We start from the raw sequence: 18,507 nt of genomic DNA, 5'->3' as shown, positions 1-18,507 counted from the left end.
ACTTTATTAATTGATTGATTGCTATTAAAAGTTTGACCCTATCTATCTCTCTTGATTGAAGTGTTATGACCCCTTTTACCTGTCTTAGAACTTAATCATTAATTTAATACTTACATTATTATTACTTGCATCCGTAAAATAGAATAACACATAAACCAAACTGGCTAAAGAGAACGAAGTAGCTCCATTCATAACATACTTGTGAAAAGCTTGTCCTTTATAAAGGGCCGTAAATGTCCAATAACAATTACAGACTATGTCGAAAAACGATGACATAAACAATGTCAACAAAGACCAACTATATAGATTATTAAAACTCATATAACTTTCCCACATACGCATGTAAATCAAACGCATATAATTGACTTTTTCATATTCTGCTGGATTGTAAGGTTGCCAAATATCACTTGAAAATTTCGATTTCGGTTCATTTTGTTTAGCTACTTTTGCTATAACATCTCTAAGTATTTCAATTCTACGATTTAAAGTCATTATAGTAGATATTATTTGTAAATAACGTGTACGTAGACTAATAGTTATGGGTAATAGATACCAAAATACTGGACTAATTTTAGAAATGCAATTTATCCACATTTTCAAGGCATCGCATATCAGTTGCAAGACTACAATTATTATGAGACGTTTAGTTAAACTCTTGTAGTTTATATGTTTGCAGACATTAACATTTAAATACTGGTTTAACAATTCGTCTACCTCTTGTTTTCGTTTTACCATCCTTTTGTAATACTTCTCTTTACAAATTGTCTCCAATAGAATAATGATATTAACTGTACCGTTAGCTAAAAATGAGGCCGTGCCCACAAGGCCGCCCACTGAGGTATCACCACCATTCATACGCCAATAAAACATTAAAAATACCACCGTAGATAACCAGCATAAATAGAAAATTCTTATTAAAGCTGAAAGCCATGGTAGTCGTGGTATTGTTTGAAAGCCACTTATATAAAATGTATTTAACAAATAAACTTGTAAGATCTTTTGTGTTAGTTTCATATCTAGCGAATTAATTCAAAAGACTAAATTCAAATTTCAAGAATAACAAATATTTAAGTAGATTTTTCTAGGTTTTAGTTGCAATGATTTGCAGTTTAATGTGTGTTTTAAAAGTGAAAGCACTTAATATTTTATTTATCTACAATCAAAAGTGAACTCAATAATTTTACTTAAAGTTCTTTTATTCATTAGGGCAGTTTATTTAAATATAAATTAATGATATATTACTATAATTTTATCGTTAAATATGTATGTATGTGAATTAATCTATAAATTTTATGTGTGTTTGTTTGAGAGTATGTATATGAATCCATCACTTTTGACTTGTACTTTGTATGCATATTGTGTTTCTTCATTCCTTAAAATAAGAAATACAAAATAATTCCTCTCAATTTGAGGACTTAGATTCATTCATATGGAATTGTATAAGAATAATGAGATAGGTAGTTGTGGCTCCTACAATCTGTAAAGAAATGAAAAGTATATTATTAAGAAAAAAGCGTTAAGTTCTTTGTTCTAAACATGCCAACCGTGTAAAGTAGTGTACAATCGATACTAAAGAATCCAGCAGCAGTAATAGACATTTTTTGATGCAACAACTGCAATGAAAATTGCTCAATCTGTATGAAAAAGAGAAAAGTTTTTCATAAACAAGAGATCTGAATTACCAAAGTATGTGGGATTTATAATAAATCTACAAATTGAAATTTGATGATGAAAAGGTATATATGCAGTTATTCTTGATCTTGTAATAACTCACCACTGAATTGTGATTATCGTTCATAATATCGATATCGATACGATGTAAACCTAAAGCAATGCTATTTGTCTAAAATAAAAGAATGAAAAAACTATCAGTTTGAAATAACAGTCTTAAAGCTAAAACCTCTAACTTACAGTTTGCACTGTCTTCTCACACAATATCGCCAGGACCAAAACATTCAACAAATGTGGTACACACCACACTGCACTGCCAGCAATTAGAAGAAAATCATTTCTAGTCGAATGGAAATCTTGAAAATTATAAAAAATCCAATAACAATTTGAGGTTATCGATATAAAATCATTGCCCACATTAATCAACATGGAAACACCAAAATAACCATTTAAAATTTCACTTAAATTAAACAAACGATTATAGAGATCACGTACAATGAGAAGTTTCTTTAATTCAGGATTTTCCATATCACAATGACGTTTCTTTAAAATTGAAGATTCCAGCAAGGCTAAAGTTTGAGAAATATTTAAAGGCACTTGACCATTAACACTATCCATTATGTTCATATCATTCGGTTCGCATATATGTCTTCTTAAATTAATTTGATTTAAAACTTTAACTAATAAATCAAATCTATGTTTTAGAATACACATACTAGTGAACATTTGAAAATAACGTATGCCACATATTAGCAAAGGCATTAGATAAAAGATCCAAAAGAGTATAAAATTTTGTTCTTCAGCTACTAATTTTGAAGTTAAAATGAAGAATTCGGCAGCCAAGTAAAAGAAAGCCATTAGTATTCCACGTTTTATGGTGGTGCGGCGGAATTTTCTAAAATGAAATAAAAAAATGCTTAAAAATTTTGTACAGCTGTTGGTGAAAGTTTATAGAATGAAATAAAAAGAAAAAAGTTTGCGACTGGTCTTTGTAAAATTTCAGACAAATAGCCTCCAGTGATTGAGTGAAAGTTTATAGAATGAAATAAAAAGAAAAAAATGTTTGCAACTGGTCTTTGTAAAATTTCAGACAAAGAGCCTCTAGTGATTGAGTAAAAAGTGTACTTGTGTAAAAAATAAGAAATAAAAAGATCTTGGAGTTTTAAAGAAAGAAATAAAAAGGAAAACATTTTCAACAGATCTTTGTAAAATACAACACAAAGGGATTGTAACGATTGAGTGATAAAATCAAGCAAAAACGTGCACTACAATTTAATTATAAATAATACAAATTTAGCTTAAACTTACTTATTATTCACATCCACATTAAGTGAACATTCAAATATACGATCAATTTCCTTTACCTCCTCATAGAAACGTTTCTGTTCATTGCGTCTAACTAAACATTCCGATAATGATACTATATGCGATACACGTATACCCACCATTTGTATAAAATCCACCGTTTGTCCAACATCATTATCGTTGGTCTTAAGAAAATCATCATCCGTAAAGAGGCCATAAAGCATAAATGCCACCGAAAATATAATCACAATGAAAACATAGATTTCCAATAGCTTTGATCGTTTTAAAGTCCATAATTTACGATCTATTAGACTGGGTGATAGACAGGCTATTTGATATATAATATGTATACCCGATACTGATTCTAATATATCCATTCCTTTAGTTAATCTAAAGGAGAAATTAAAGTATAAAAAAACGTGATATTGTTTTCTTTCGCCAAAATTTTGTTTATAATAACTTTGTTTACCATTTTTAACGTGTGTTTAGTTTAACAATTATAGAAATACTGTTTATTTTTGGTCAATGCTTTACGCTGTTATTTCATACTACTTTGTTTTGATTTTTTTTTTGTTTTTGTCAATTGTTCATAAATCCATCATTAAGTGTTATCAGTTACGATTGTTATTTAATTAACTGATAAGACATGTTGGCATATAATTGTTTGTACGAATGCTGTTGCAAAAGTACCTTTTTTTAATGGCAATAAGTACATTTGGAAAAAAAGTCCCAAAAAAATTAGGGGGCTTAAATTTTTGGGGGTGTTTAGAATTTCGAAAGAGCTAAAAACTAACATAAGCACCTGCCTTGACGGCGTTATCTCACGGTGGTCTTTTTCATCCACTGGGTAGACTTGAGAACGGTCTACTATTGCTCCTTTATTCTTCAATGAAGAACTCAGGTGGAAATTTGGTACATTTTGGTACATTTGACCGGTCCATGCACAAGTACTTTGCTGGAGTACTCGAGCTATCTAATCTCTGACCATTGGATGGCCTCTGTTGATTCGGCAACAGCACCTAGAGACGTAACCGGTGGACCGAAGTGCGATCCATCAATAAACTAAAGACATTGTTCTTACTCACAGGGACACACTGTGGTAATTTCTATATGAACAGAGTATAATCTGAACATATCTGGACAAGGAAGAAAAATTCAATGGTATCATTTGTATACCTTTTATTCATCATCATACAACCCAGCACACATCTCATTCATACGACACATTCATAAGAGAAAAACATACGACACATTTATTATTAGTACCCCACATTCATCCCGTACCACATACAAATAATACCAACTCATTATCAATGCTTAGTCCAATAGTCACTCCTCTGTGGGGAATCTGTTGTTTTCGGCAACAGCACCGAACTTATACCGAAATATTGACTTTACTTTTAATCGCCTCTCCCCGCGAATTTGGGTTTAAACCACAGCCATTACGTGGATCTCGAAGGAATCTCGCCAGGACATAGTCCTGCGGGCAACTGGCCACCCGTAGTACCAGATTATGCGGTGCTCTGTTCTGACCCCTTTCAATCTATGCAAAGACTAAGCCAAACAGTAGACTGTAACCAATTTTTTAGTCCCGGCCAGACTAGAAGTATTGTCTACCTCTTTATACCCAGGGATTTGCAATAACACCAAGGCGAAAGCTTCACTAAGGTAACATGCCCCCGGGGGGCAACATACCAGAAATGAACTTAGGTCTATTCCTCTAAATGCTTTATTGGTTGTCCAACTGTTACTTATAGCTCCAGTATGCATGTTGAAAACTAAATGCTTTTTAATATGAAATGCAAAGTCCATCATATGTTTAAGAAATATTTAGCTTATGATGTTATTTTTAAAACATTTTTTTCGATGGATATATACTAAATACATATCCATCCATCATAATTTTATATGAGTAACAATGTTAACTAAACGTGTACGATGAAATATATTCAGATACAAAAAGTAAATAATTTTTTTTTTGGGAAAAAGCATTAAAGTAGACATATGATAAGTGTACTCATTTCCTATGTTTGCAAATGCAAATTTTTGCATGTCATTGCCAAAAAACAGAAGGCTTTTACTGATAATTGATAATTAATATTTTTATATTCTAATTACGTTCTTAATGCTCATTAGTTTAACACTTATCACTTATCGTAGCCATTAAACGTGATTTTTGTTTATATCCCTTAAGCAGTATCTTTTATCACATTTGTTGTAATATATATTTTTTTCTCAGTGTATTCACGTGAATTACTTTATAACTCGTTTAAGTATTTATAATGCTACTAATTTTGCACACTTAATTATGCTAAAAGTATTTATAGCTTTAAATATTCCATATACTACCGTTTAACTATTGCCGTAGTGAGGATTTGTTAAGCTTATTACGGTTGAAAGAAAACTGACATTATTTTATTCATTTACATTACTCTAATAGCAAAGGTTTTACTCTCATACATTTGGACGTTTTCATTTAATGTTTTTTATTTTATTTTTGTTGCTGTTAATCTTAACATTTCCGCTCCCCATATTTGTCAAATCAATCATTTAATTATTGTTGTTTTCACTTATAAAAAATTTCTAATACATTTCACCTTTACCACTATCATTGTCAAGTTCAATTAGTGTAGTTGTTTATGTGTTTAAATATTAGGCTATTAATTTACTGATAAATATTTGTAAATACTAACCGGTAATAGAAATATTAGATATTTTTATTTGCTGATTAAGTAGTATTATTATTGACTAAAAGTGAGATGAAGAAAAACATTGGTTGCGGTAAAAAGTTGCAAAAACTTTTCTTTGAGGGTGTTTAGTACACTTTTCAGTGACAGACTAAACTAGGTATGGCATAAGCGAAGGATCTTATCAACTAATTGACATACGAATGATGTAATCCTTTCATGATCCTTATCCCTTTAATTTCTTGTCTACAAGTGATAAACTCCTATTTTAAAAAGTCTATTGTTAATATCTGTTAGACATTAATTTGATAAGGAAAATCGTGGTTAAGTGGAACATTAGAACAAACCTCTTTGGGACTATAAACTGAAAGACTTAGTGGGTCTAGGAATCTACATGGATAACAGGGAAAGCGAGATATACTACTATCTTCCTAATCCCTAAACAAGCCTCCTAATATTGCCTTACAAAACATCCGACATCAAGAAGAAAATTATCGCGATTTTTAGCTGTTAAAGTTCAATACAATAGAACTGTAGGAAAGTCATAATCGGATACTTTTCCAGTAATAGGATCAGCATCACATGCGTGCCAGATCATTGGGAATGACAATCGTCAATGTATTTTTAGTAAGTACAGAAAAGGGAAATTGAGGAAGTCAACCTTTCAACGCAACAAGAGCAAAACTAATATGTAGATGAGCGCCTTCCGGAAGAATAAATCACAAGTTATGGGAGCAACTATACAAAAAAAGATTAGGTCAGGAAACATAAACTTTAACTGCTATTATTGACATTTGTCGAATCCATGTTTTAAGTAACAGATATGATACCCATCAGGAAAACCGATTTTAACTTTTTTAGAAAGTATAAATCCGAGGTTGTTGTGCGTACTCAAACGAACGGATTCAGACGGATGAAGAGTATGCAAAGAGGACATAGAAAGGCTGGAAAGTTTGAAAATTCTAAGGAAATTCGGCGATGATTCATACAGAGTGTTAGGTTATTCGAGTAACTAATTCAAAAAAACGAGGGCTGAACAAAAAACAAGGCTCCAGAGAGTTTTGTTATTCGAGTAGCTAGTTAGTTAGCTAGCTCGAAAGGAGAATGTACATACATATATACATCAAATCCGAAGAAATACACCTAGGCCTCTATCAGGCCTGTTGTGCGCTCCTTAACCAGTGTCTCAGGTGGGAATCGAACCCACCATCTCCGGTCTACCAGACTAGAACACTAACCACTAACCTACCGGGGCCACCTAATCTACCGGAGTAACTCGTTTGAAATAATGAGGTCTGAATCTTAAATAATTTGATACTACAACAAAAATCCTATATGCTGACCACAACAATAGGAGGAAAGTATAAATCCGAAGTTACCTGGTACCACTATGCATACTCAGACGAACGGATTCAGACGGATGAAGAGCATGCCAAGACTACACTGGAAAGGCTGGAAAGTTTAAAAATTCTAAGGAACTGCGAGGACAAAATGTTCAAAGTGTTGGATTATTCATTAAATTCGTTCGAAGAAAAAAGGTCTGAACTAAAAACAAGGACTCGTAAATAAAAAAACGTTAAACACAACCACGAAAATCCTATGGGCTGACCTCAACAAAAGGATGAAGAGGATATAACTATGACAAAGGAAAAGCATGTGAAGTTGAAAGTTGTTTCATTTTTATTTTGTGAGTGATATTATTCCAGATGTTATATACCTTAAGAACACTAATTTGAAAACTTCTAAGGAACAACGACCGGGATTTAATGAATATCTATTCAGGGATTTAAAGATAGTGGCAATTGAATACTTTTTCAAAAAGATAGATTCTGTTTTCAATAAACTTTAAACATTTAATTTTATTTCCGTGTACTAAGCATGAATAATTAAAAAGTGAAATAACAAAATCACAAAAAAGAAATAAGGTTTTAGATATTTTTCTTCTTCTACTTCCAATCTTAAGCCCCAATTGTGCTATTGACATAATGATTAGAGTCAATTTTAGTAAACTGTATGAGAATTATTAAATGTGTGGCAATTAAGGCACAAACCTAAAAGAAAATTAAAAATTAATATTTATAAATTTTAAACTTGAACAAAATCAGTAAACTTACGGCAAATACATATTGTAAATCAAAATTAAAGAAACGTTTACCGGTAAATACAATTTGTTGATGCATCAATTGCAAAGAGAAATCATGTATTAAATTCTTATACTTTCTATTGACTAAAGGACAAAAACCACTTGAAGTCAAACGAGATAAAAGTAAAGAAGTGCGCTGGCTCTGATTGAGAAAAGAAAAAAGAATTTTGTTTTTATACGAAAGTAAAGCATAGTAAATAGTATTACCTCCTCTTTGATCACCTGACAGCTATGACAAAATTTTAAAGTAAACACAGCCAAAGGTAACATGTTAGCCGTGGATGATATAATATTATATATGCCCAATAGATTTTCCATAGTCAAAAGAGTCCAATAGATGTGACAAGTAAAATCCAAAAAATTCGAAGCACTTGCAGCAAACAATGAAGCCTGAGCAAATTCATTCATTAAACTCGAAGCCTCATATATACACGCATATACATGTTTAATATTTTTTATAATCTCCAAAGATTGTAAATACTTGTAATCAATATCTAATAACTGTTTAGAATTTTCCGTTTTTAAACAAACCACTTGATTAAGTTTATGATTTAAACTCAATATATAATGTTTTAAAATCTCCACATATATTATCAATTGTATGTTACGAAAACGCATGGCTAAAATTGATATTAAAGCCCACCAAAAGTAACCAGCATCAGCAAAAATAGAAAAAGTCAAAACAAACACTATTAGCCCAATACTGGAAAATATGCTCAAAATGATAAATGTAAAACGAAATTCTTTAATTGTTGTCCTTTGTGTCACATTCATTTTTAGCAGTATTTTAAAAGAATCACCAATTTCTTGTAAAGTTTGTAAAAAATCCATATGCTCTTGTTGTTTCGATAAAGCCTCGCATAGGATAACAATATGGGTAAATAATTGCGTAACAAAAACAATAGTCGATACAGTCCAGGATATTATAAAGGCATTTTCAATTTCACTTTTTATTATGCCCAATAAACAATTAATAAATATAATAATAATTAGTACCAAAATGTAAAGCTTAAATAGGCGTGTGCCATTTTTACCACAACATTTTGTTGCTGGCATACAAATGCCAAAAACCGCACAAATATTTAAAAGTATTAACATATGCTTGTCCATGGTGAAACTGTAGCGAAAGTTTCATTTGAAAAAAAATACTACGTTTTAAGATATTTCAAGATATGCCAGAGTAATTAATGATGTGAGATAATCTTTAAAAGGGGATGTATACCCTGAAGTCTTTTGAATTAGGGGAACTGTCCTTAATTTGTATTTAAGATGTTAGTTTTCAGTTTGTGAAGTCTTCATCACTTACTATTACCTAGAAGTTTGACAAAGAGCCCATTATAAGAGAGATCAACGGAAGAGAGTTATTTTCACTAACGTTTAGGCATTTCGTGTTTTCTTTTTAATCTTTCGACCCCGAATGTTCTATTTATCAACTAAAGTGGATACCATTATCATTTGATTGTTCCGTTTAAAAGCAAGTCGACACTTTTAAATCCCTAAGTTATCTAGAGAGTACACAGTTAAAAACAAACTTAAGCCAAAATGTTCTTTGTCGTGCATTGACTCCTTTGGACTAGCTTTCTGACTGTCCTTTGGTAATATATCGAGTGACTATTTACTTCCTCGTAGAACAAATGAATGTTAAAGTTATTAGTAATCAGGATATATGAAATAGGTACTTTGGAACTGAGGTTTCTTGAAGTCTTCATTACGTAGTATTGAAGGAAATGTTCTTATACTTAAGCAATGTTTTTATCTAGGAATGAGTAGTGATCTTGTCCATTTTTTAATATATCCTTAACTATGTTCTTGTCCAAGATTGTTAAAGCTTTTAACACTTCGCCTGAAAGTTTCTTTTATTTAAGTAAAGTTTTTTTTTTCACGATTTTTAAAAGCTTAGAAATCTTGTTAATTATTAAAGATTAAACCAAATTAAAATCCTTACTAGATTCTGAACTATGTTCTTGGCTTCACTACAACGATTGCAGTGTTTGTGTACAAATTGTATAGGATCGATTCTTGATTTTTGCACTTATCATGAGTGAAGGCTGAAGGGGTTGTTGTCTTAGATTAAAGTAGTTTATTTCCTAATAAATCAGTTAAGCATTTAGAAGTTGTTTGTGTCAACTTTAAGTAACAACTCCAGAATGCAATTGGAATGGTTCTTGTCTAAGTTTAAAAATCTTTTAAGCATTTTCATATTCATAAATGCTTAATAAAGTTATTGATGGTTTATTGTAGGAATTTTTTATGGAAAATGTGCGTAATAAATCTTTATGAATATGGGGGTAAGTATTAAAAGGCTTTTGATCAAGTATATAAATGATGAAAGAGTTGTTGTCTTAGATTATTAATATGTAGCTCATCTCACTTAAGCCTTAGAGGGTGTTTATCTAAGCTTTAAGTAATACTTCTAGCAAAGTGTTGTTTCAGCTTTAACAAATAACTCTAAAATAGAATCGAAACGGTTATTGTCTAAGTTTATGGATCTTTTAAGCTTTTATTATTGAAAGGCTTTTAAAGAAAGTTTGTCCCAGATTTAAGTAATAACTCTAGAATGGAATTGAAACGGTTCTTGTCTAAGCTTATAGATCTTTTAAGAATTTGGTATTGAAATGCTTTAAAAAAAGGTTCCTTGTTGCTTGAAATTCTATCGTCGTTGCTTGAAATTATATTTACTTACTTCTGCTTTAAAATGGTTTTGTCATCTTCTAATTAATCACTTAAGCCTTTAGAGGGTGTTTGTCTCAGCTTTAAGTAAATAACTCTAGCATAGAATTGCAACGGTTCTTGTCTAAGATTATGCAATTTTTTAGCATTTAATGAAAGCCTTCACGTTCAAGCTCATGAATGCTTGATATTTTATTTACTTACTTCAACCTAGAAATGCTTTTAAATCCAACTTTAGAAAATAAAACTCTGTAACAAATTTTGTATTTTTCACATAAATACTTTGTTGTTTGTTTTGTTTTTTTTTTATTTTGTCATTTTATTAATTATTGAAATATAATGGATTCATTTTTGGTTTTTCTTGAGATAAGCTTGTTTTTCTTTGGGATTTTTTTCATAAAATGTAATTTAAATTGATTTTTCTTTTTGTTTTTGGTTTTTAGATATATATTTTGAATTAATTTTTTTTATATAGTTTTTCCATTGAATTTTTTTCTCGTTTTTTTCTCATAATAATTGCAAGTTTTGTGTGTTGTTTTGTTTTTTTATTAAGGATTTTTTAAGAATTTTAGAGAAGGTTTTAATTTTTAGGATTTTTATTAGATTTTTTTCATTAATTAACTCAAAATAAGTTTTTTTTTATATATTAATTATTAAGAGGATTTTGTTTTAAAAGCTTTTAAATTGTTTTTTTTTGTTTTTATTAAATATTTCTTTAAATTTCAAGGGTTTATAAGGCTTTAGAAATAAATAAACAACTAATTAAGGGTTTTAGGCTTTTTAGGCATTTTTAAGGTTTTTGTTAATATTTTAAGCTAAAATCTGTTGTAACAACTAAAAAAAATTTGTTTATTTTACTGAAAACTTAAAAGATTAGATGTTCAACAAGTTTGTTTGTATTTTGTTTTTGTATTATTGTTTTGATTTTAAATATTTTATTTTGTTTTTGTTTATTAAAGCAACTTAAAATTTTGTGTAAATATTTCTTTTTTTTTGCATTTGTTTTACGCTTAATAATTTTTTTTATTTTTTAATAACATTTAAATGACATTGATACGTCTTGCAAATATATAAATAAAATGCAAATTGAGAGATTTTTTTCTTTTGTTAAACTGCATTTATTTTTGTTGTGTTTAAGTTTTAATATATTTTTATATATTTTTTATAAATTATTTTTTTTTTAATATTATTATGTTTAACAATCATAAATAGTTTTGTTTTTTTTTGTTTCTCTGTTACTAAATTCTTTACTTCTTAAATTTATTAATAAATTTTCTTTATTTTTTATGTCATTTTTTTTAATATAATTGTTTTTAAGAAATTTGTTTTATTTGCCTCATTTGTTAAAAATTATAAATATTTTTATAATAAATTATATTAAAAATAGAGAATTATTAAGAAAATTAAGTAAAATTTGAAAATTAAATTAAAATTTTTACTTCTTTTAAAAACTGAAATCAAAAAATCGCTAAAATTTGTAAAAGTATAGTAAATATCTTTTAGTTTATTTGAAAAAAGTTTTTAGATTTATTATTTTTTATGGAAATACTCAATTAAAGTTAGTTTTTATACCTAAACAGAATGAAAACGTTAAAGCGACAGACGTTTTTTTTTTATAAAAATTATCAAGTAAATAATTTAAGAAAATATAAAATTTTAACCTTAAATGCTATAAACACAATAAAAACGTTAAAACGTTCAACGGTTTTTTAAATAACAAAAAACACGTTTTTGTATAAATTTTTACAAATAATCTACGGAAATACAAATCTTTAACCTTTAATATAAACAGAATAAAAACGTTAAAGCGCATGATGGTTTTTTTCTTTCAATAATCCAGATTTTAATAAAAAAAATAATTTTTTAAAATAATTTATTAAAAGAGTTTTAAAAAGTTTTAAAATTAACACTTTTTATTGCATAAACATAATAACAGTTTTAAAGCGTCAAGTGTTTTGAAATATTTTTTTGAAATTTCTAAAGAAAATAAAGTTTTAAAACATTTTTTTATTTAATAAAACAAAATATAGAAAATTTCTTAGTGCGGCGACGGTTTTTTATAGGTTTTGAAAAAAAAACCGCTGAGAATTTTTTTTAAATTTAAATAAATTTTGTCAAACTACTCGAGATATATCTAAAGAAATTTCACTTGTAAAACAGGTTTAATAGCAAAAACATAATGAACGCGTTAAAAACGCAAGCGGTTTTTAGGCAAAATCTTGATCATTTAGAGATAATACGCTTTTAAAACATTATATTTTTATATAAAATCCAAAAAAAAGCTCGACGGTTTTTTTATTTTTTTAAATCGCTGTCGAAAATCGTTGGAAATATTTAATCAAAATTAAGTTGTTTTTTAACTAAACATAATATATCTTAAGAAATTTTACTTGTAAAACCTGTTTAGCAGTATAAACACAATGAAAGCGTTTTAGTCGCAAACGGGTTTTTTGTTTACAGTTTTTTAATTTGCTTCAAAATAGGTTTTTAAACATTATTTAAATATAATTGAATAAGATACAAAAATTTCCGGCAATAGCTGCGATTTTTTTTGACGGTTTTTAAGTTTCTTTTTAAATCGCAAAGAAAAAAAATTTCGAAATGTTTTAAATTTGTATTTGAATTTAGGTTTCCATCAAACTAAAAAAAGTTATTCCCTAAATATCATATACGTAAAACATGTTTATTAGCATAAACACAATGAAAACGTTAAAACGGCCAGCGATTTTTTTTGTTAATTTAGCTAAAATGTAAAGAAAAACATTTCTTAAACGTTTTTCAATTAATATTTGAAAAAAAATAAAAAAAATTCACGACGGCTTTTAAGTTCTTAAAAAACGCTTTAAGAAAAAATATAACTTTTTTTAAAACTTTACAAGCTTTCAGAGTTGTTTTGCAGTGCATTCAAATGCAAGAAGTTGTGCTATTGATATTATATAAACAGTAGAGGTTTAATAGCATAAACACAATGAAAATGTTAAAGCGACAAGCGACATTTTTTTTTTTCAAAATTTTGTTATTTTCAGCTGAAAACTGATTTGTTAATAAAGTTTTTAGAACAAATGTGAAAGAATTAAACAAATTTAACCCTAAAACAATAAATAGTTTATAAGTAGAAAGCTTTAAAGCTTTCTAGTTTAAAAAAAAAGCTTTTCACAATTTGACTTATTTTTCTTAATTTTTCTCTTTGTTTAAACAAATATTTTATAAAAGAAAATATAAATATTTCTTATTTGTTAGCAAATTATTGTAAAAATAAAACTAAAAACTTCTTTGCCAATAAAAATTCCTCTTTTTGCACACTTTTCCATTTTGCAAATTATTAAAAACATTACTTTTTGTATATTTTTGAATTTGTTTTGTTTTGTTTTTTTTTTTAAGTTGTGTTGTGGCATTTTTCTTTTCATTTTTTTAAAAAATAAATTATCACATTTTGAGCTAAAAAACATTTTGAATTTGTTTTTGTTCAAAAAAAAGTATATTATTTTTTAACTTGAGTTGTTCTAAATACTGTACCGGGACGGTTAGCCAGTTTGCTTTGTTTTTTTCCTTAAAATTCTTGTTTTTTCTAAATATGTTTTGCAAAAAAAAAAAAATTATTTATAATAAAAAGCTTTAATTTTTTTCTTTCTTTCTTTCTTCTTGAATATGTTTTATTTTTTTTAATATTTTATATTTTTATTTGAAAATTTTTAGTTTTGTTTTAAGAAGCTTTTAATTTTGCTTTAAATTGTTATTTCTAGTGAATGAAAATGTTTATTTTTTTCTTGGGCTTTTTGTTGTTGTTGTGGTGTGTTAGCTTTTATGAAAAAGTAAAAAAGTTGAAATTTATTTTAATCTTTATTCTTTTTATACGTTGTGGTTTGTTTTTTTTTTTTTTGGTAAAAAAAAATAAAATTTTGTTTCCTTTTATTTTATGTATTTTTTACTACTAGATATTTTTAATATTTCTTTAAAATTTCCTGTTATTTTTATAATCCTTAGCTTTTTTATATTAATTAATATTATTAAGCTTTTGCTTATTAGTTTTTATTATTATTCCTGTGTGTTTTTGTTTTAAATTATACCAGTATAATTTCTAACTACAATTCCTACAGCCTTCAAAAGCTCTTTATAACTTTCTTTCTCTCTCTTATTCTTTCTCTATCTCTTTAACACATTAAGCTTTCATTTCTTGCTTTAAATAACTTTTAACTTCAATAACTAAAAATGAAATGTTTTATAAATCAATCTTAAAAGGTTTTGAAAATTAAGAATTTAAATCTTGGAAAAAGCTTACTACATCAAGCTTTTTAAGTTGTAAAACGCTTACAACATCAAGCTTTTTAAAGTTTTATAAAAAGCTTTAATTTCGTATATAGTTTTTCCTTTTTAAAAGAAGCTTGAAGTTTATATAAAGCTTGTAAAAGCTTTAATTAATAGATTTCTAACAAAAACTCTTTATCTACAGCTTTTATTATATACCCAACTTTTTTAAGATAGTCTTCTTTATTAAAAAAGAACTTGAGTTTTTTAGCTTTTTATACGATATTTTTCTTTATTTTAAAAGTACCTTAAGCTTAGAGAAAACTTTGTACAGAAGCTTTCGCTCTTTTGCATTATTTTTAAAGAGCTTTTGAAACTTTTTACGTATAAAAGTTTCTAACATAATTAAAGTTTTTATATTTTGCACTATATTTTACTTTATTATTAAAGAACTTAAGGTTCACGAAAAATGTTTTTATAAAATTTTTTTTACATTAAAATATTTTTATGTTTAAAAATTGTGTAAGTACAAAAGTTTTAAACAAAGCATTCCACTTTCCTACAAAGTTTTCTACAAAAGCTTTTCTTTTTATAAATGTTTCGAAAACCTTTTAAGTATGAAAGTTCTAAATATAGTTTGGTTAAGCTTGTTTGCTTTTAAAAGTTTAATTTTTATCTTTAAAGCTTTCTTTTTGTCCTAGAAAGTTTTCAATAAAAGTTATTATTTTTTTAATTAATTTTAAAAAGCTTTGAATACAGCTTGGGTAAACTTGTTTGCTTTTCAATGGTTGCCTTTAATCCTAGAAGCTTTCTTTGGCATATTAGCTTTTTCATGATTTTATTTAAAAGTCTTTTAAAGCAATTATCTTAATTTTCAAAATCTTTTTCCTTTTTTTCAATCTTAAACTGAAAACAAAAATTAAAAAAGCTTTGTTTTTTTATTTTGAATATTTATTGAAAATAATTATAAAAAAAATTAAATTTTATTTAAAATAATAAGGAACTGAAAGTAAATATTTTAAAATTTTTTGGTTTTTGGTTTTTGTTAAATAATTTTTTTTAATTAATTTTATTTTTTGTTTTAATTAAAAAGCTTTCTTTTCATAGAGGCTTTTTATATTTGGTTTTATATTTGTTTTCATTTTTTTAATAAATATCTCAAGTATATTTTTTTAACAACACATACATATGTATTAAGTTAGTAATAATACCTTTTTTGGTTTTCTTTAAATTGTTATTGTTTTTATTTTTTAAATTGTTTAAAGAAAATTATTTATAAAAAATTAGTTTATGTTAACAAAATACAAAGTTTTGTAAAGAAGAAATTATTCAAGGCTTTTTTAAACTTATTAGCAAAAGAGGTTAAGAATTAAATTTTAAAAGTTAAATTTCTTGTTACAATATTGTACCAATATCATATTATTTGAAGTTCTTCAAGCTTCGATTGTTATCTGTCTATATCTGTCTAAAAACTTTTATCGTTTCCTCTACAATTGGAGCTTCTCTTCGAAACGACACGATTCCTTTAAGCAGCTTAAAGTTGTCAGCTTGATATAGCTGTTTTCAATCTGAAGTTTTTTTCCCACAAAGTAGAGCTTTCAAAACTATTGTACCAAAAGCTTTTACTAAGGAATACATTTTTATAGATAACTGTTATAAATGCTTGAATATAAAAGTAGAGTATAACAGTTTTGAATACGATTTAAAAATCACTCAATATTTCTTTGATTTATTTTGTTTTATTTAACTCTAAGAGGCTTTAAGCTTTCAATTATTATAAAACTGTTATACATATACAAGAACATTATCTGTTATCTGTTTGATTAAAGTATTTTTCATTAAAACTCTTATACAGATTAAAAAACACATTAAAACTCTGTAAATTTCAAGGTTTAAAAGCTTATTTCATATACAAAGTGTTATACAACTGTTATATATACGTGAATACCATTGTGTTAAATACGTTTTAGAATACATTTGTTTAAGTTTAAAGAGATTTTCTTATCAAACTGTTATACATTGGAGCATCCTAAAAATTTGCTTATCAATGTGTTATACACTTTATACATATGTAGATTTTAAGGTTTTTCGTGCTTATCAAACTGTTATACACTTTAAATATTTGTAGATTTCAAGGTTTTTTCTTTAACACTGTCTCCGCATACAAACTGTTACAGCAACTGGCATTGCATTGTGACACTGTTTGTTTAATTACGACTGTAGAATACATTGAAGTTTTTTAGAAATTTGCTTATCAAACTGTTATACTCTTTAAATATTTATAAATTTTAAAGTTTTTTTCTTAAATATTGTCTCTATATAAAAACTGTTATACACACCAACATGCTGCTGTTGGTATACAGTAGTATTTCCAAAGAATTTCTTATAACAAACTGTTATACAGCTTTTAAGATTTAAAGTTTTTAATGTTTCTTTAAACCATTTTCCATATAAAAATTGTTATAAAACTGTTATAATCTTTATTTATATAACTGTTATAACAATTAACTTAACTGTTATATTGTTTTCCCAGAAATGTTCTTAACAAACTGTTTATCAGTAGATTTAAAAATATCTGATCTAGAAGAACTGTTATATATTATAAATATCTTTAGGCTTCAAAGATAAGACATAACAACTGTTATATAAACTGTTATACTAAAAATTAACACATTTTAAAACTCTTATATTGTTTAGTTGTCAGCGTAATTATATATCTTTCAAATCTAAGACATATTCTTACCAAACTGTTATACACTTTAATTATCATCAGTTAGACTCGCTAAACTGTTATACATTCAAAGATTAACTATAAAAACTGTTATACAAATTGTTATAAACATTATTTGTCAATCTGATGTAATAAAACTGTTATACATAATAAATATCAGCTGATTTTATAGATTAATCAGTAAAACTGTTATATTGTTGATATTAAAAGAGAAAATTATTATATTTCTTTCAAATCTAAAAAATTTTCTTACCAAATTGTTATACACTTTAATTGTCACATAATATTTAAAATTTAAAACTGTTATACAAACTGTTATAATAAACATTATACAACTTTGAAGGCGTTGAAAAAGTTGATTTAAAAATCCAACATTTGTACAAAGTTAAATGCTTTAGATATTTTTGAAGTTTTTGTCAACTGATTTCATAAAACTGTTATACATACTTACTAATGACTAGCTGTGTATTACATAAACATTTAGCTTAACTTTTTGTATACTTACTAAACTCCAACTGTTTAATACTTTCAAAAGTTTTTTGATTTTTCACTTAGAACTTCGAAATTTTTTGATTTCTTAAATCTGTTATACTTACTACTTTGCTAACTTTTTAACCTTGAATTCTAAATCTTTAGTTTAAAGATATTTCAAATTCTTAAAGTTTCTTCTTTTAAAAGGTTTTCAACAGTTTTTTTTTCTGAAAAACACCCTACTTGAAGTCAATCTATCAGAATAGAACTCTTGTGAAAATTGTTTTGAAAATTTGCAAGTTTTATTTCTTCTTAAGCTTTTTTTTTGTTTTTTAGCTTACTTCAAGCCCAACAATTTCTTTGGTTTTAAACTTTGTATTTTGTTTGACATTTTAAGTTTTCTTTTTTAAATTTAAAATCATACATTATAATCATAATATAATAATAATTAAATTATTTTTCTTCTTTTTTTCTTGTTTCTTTGCAGTTTTTAATATCATTTAGAAGTTAAAAGGTATGTATTTGTTTTTATTTTCTATGAATGATCTCTTTTTGTTTTAAAGTTATAATACTTTCACATTTAA

The 18,507-nt window shown here is 26.8% G+C and overlaps 4 protein-coding genes across 4 annotated transcripts in view; 1 reads left to right on the top strand and 3 right to left on the bottom strand.

The window, feature by feature from the left end:
• Positions 1-18,507, top strand: part of LOC111679266 (thyroid adenoma-associated protein homolog) — a 171,394-nt gene that overhangs the window by 40,720 nt on the left and 112,167 nt on the right. The window lies entirely within an intron of this gene.
• Positions 85-1,014, bottom strand: LOC124418718 (putative gustatory receptor 2a). The gene has a single exon (XM_046945906.1). It carries the CDS (start codon positions 1,012-1,014, stop codon positions 85-87), a length of 930 nt encoding a protein of 309 aa, XP_046801862.1.
• Positions 1,199-3,466, bottom strand: LOC111679273 (putative gustatory receptor 2a). The gene is made up of 6 exons (XM_023440812.2): positions 3,446-3,466; positions 2,980-3,366; positions 1,912-2,566; positions 1,775-1,843; positions 1,545-1,634; positions 1,199-1,477 (listed from the first exon to the last, which is right to left on the bottom strand). Exons 2-6 carry the CDS (start codon positions 3,351-3,353, stop codon positions 1,403-1,405), a joined length of 1,263 nt encoding a protein of 420 aa, XP_023296580.2. The 5' UTR covers positions 3,354-3,366; positions 3,446-3,466; the 3' UTR covers positions 1,199-1,402.
• On the bottom strand, positions 7,622-8,916 carry LOC111679274 (gustatory receptor 23a-like). Its single transcript, XM_023440813.2, has 3 exons — positions 8,014-8,916; positions 7,778-7,948; positions 7,622-7,714 (listed from the first exon to the last, which is right to left on the bottom strand). Exons 1-3 carry the CDS (start codon positions 8,914-8,916, stop codon positions 7,622-7,624), a joined length of 1,167 nt encoding a protein of 388 aa, XP_023296581.2.

The sequence above is a fragment of the Lucilia cuprina genome, chromosome 3 (assembly GCF_022045245.1).
Source record: "Lucilia cuprina isolate Lc7/37 chromosome 3, ASM2204524v1, whole genome shotgun sequence".
Lineage (NCBI taxonomy): Eukaryota > Metazoa > Arthropoda > Insecta > Diptera > Calliphoridae > Lucilia > Lucilia cuprina.
The sequence above is the reverse complement of the archived record's forward strand: the minus strand, read 5'-3'. Positions and strand labels throughout refer to the sequence as shown.

Bases quoted from the DNA above. Each gene is read 5' to 3' on its own strand.
- LOC111679273 (XM_023440812.2), bottom strand. From the start codon at position 3,353: ATGGATATATTAGAATCAGTATCGGGTATACATATTATATATCAAATA. The intron at 1,844-1,911 runs GTAAGTTAGAGG...CTTTTATTTTAG, and splicing joins GTGAGAAGACAGTGCAAACT to ACAAATAGCATTGCTTTAGG. The intron at 1,478-1,544 runs GTTGGCATGTTT...ATTTCTTTACAG, and splicing joins ATTGTACACTACTTTACACG to ATTGTAGGAGCCACAACTAC.
- LOC124418718 (XM_046945906.1), bottom strand. From the start codon at position 1,014: ATGAAACTAACACAAAAGATCTTACAAGTTTATTTGTTAAATACATTT.
- LOC111679274 (XM_023440813.2), bottom strand. From the start codon at position 8,916: ATGGACAAGCATATGTTAATACTTTTAAATATTTGTGCGGTTTTTGGC. The intron at 7,949-8,013 runs GTAATACTATTT...TTTCTCAATCAG, and splicing joins GTCAGGTGATCAAAGAGGAG to AGCCAGCGCACTTCTTTACT. The intron at 7,715-7,777 runs GTAAGTTTACTG...ATTTTCTTTTAG, and splicing joins ATTTACAATATGTATTTGCC to GTTTGTGCCTTAATTGCCAC.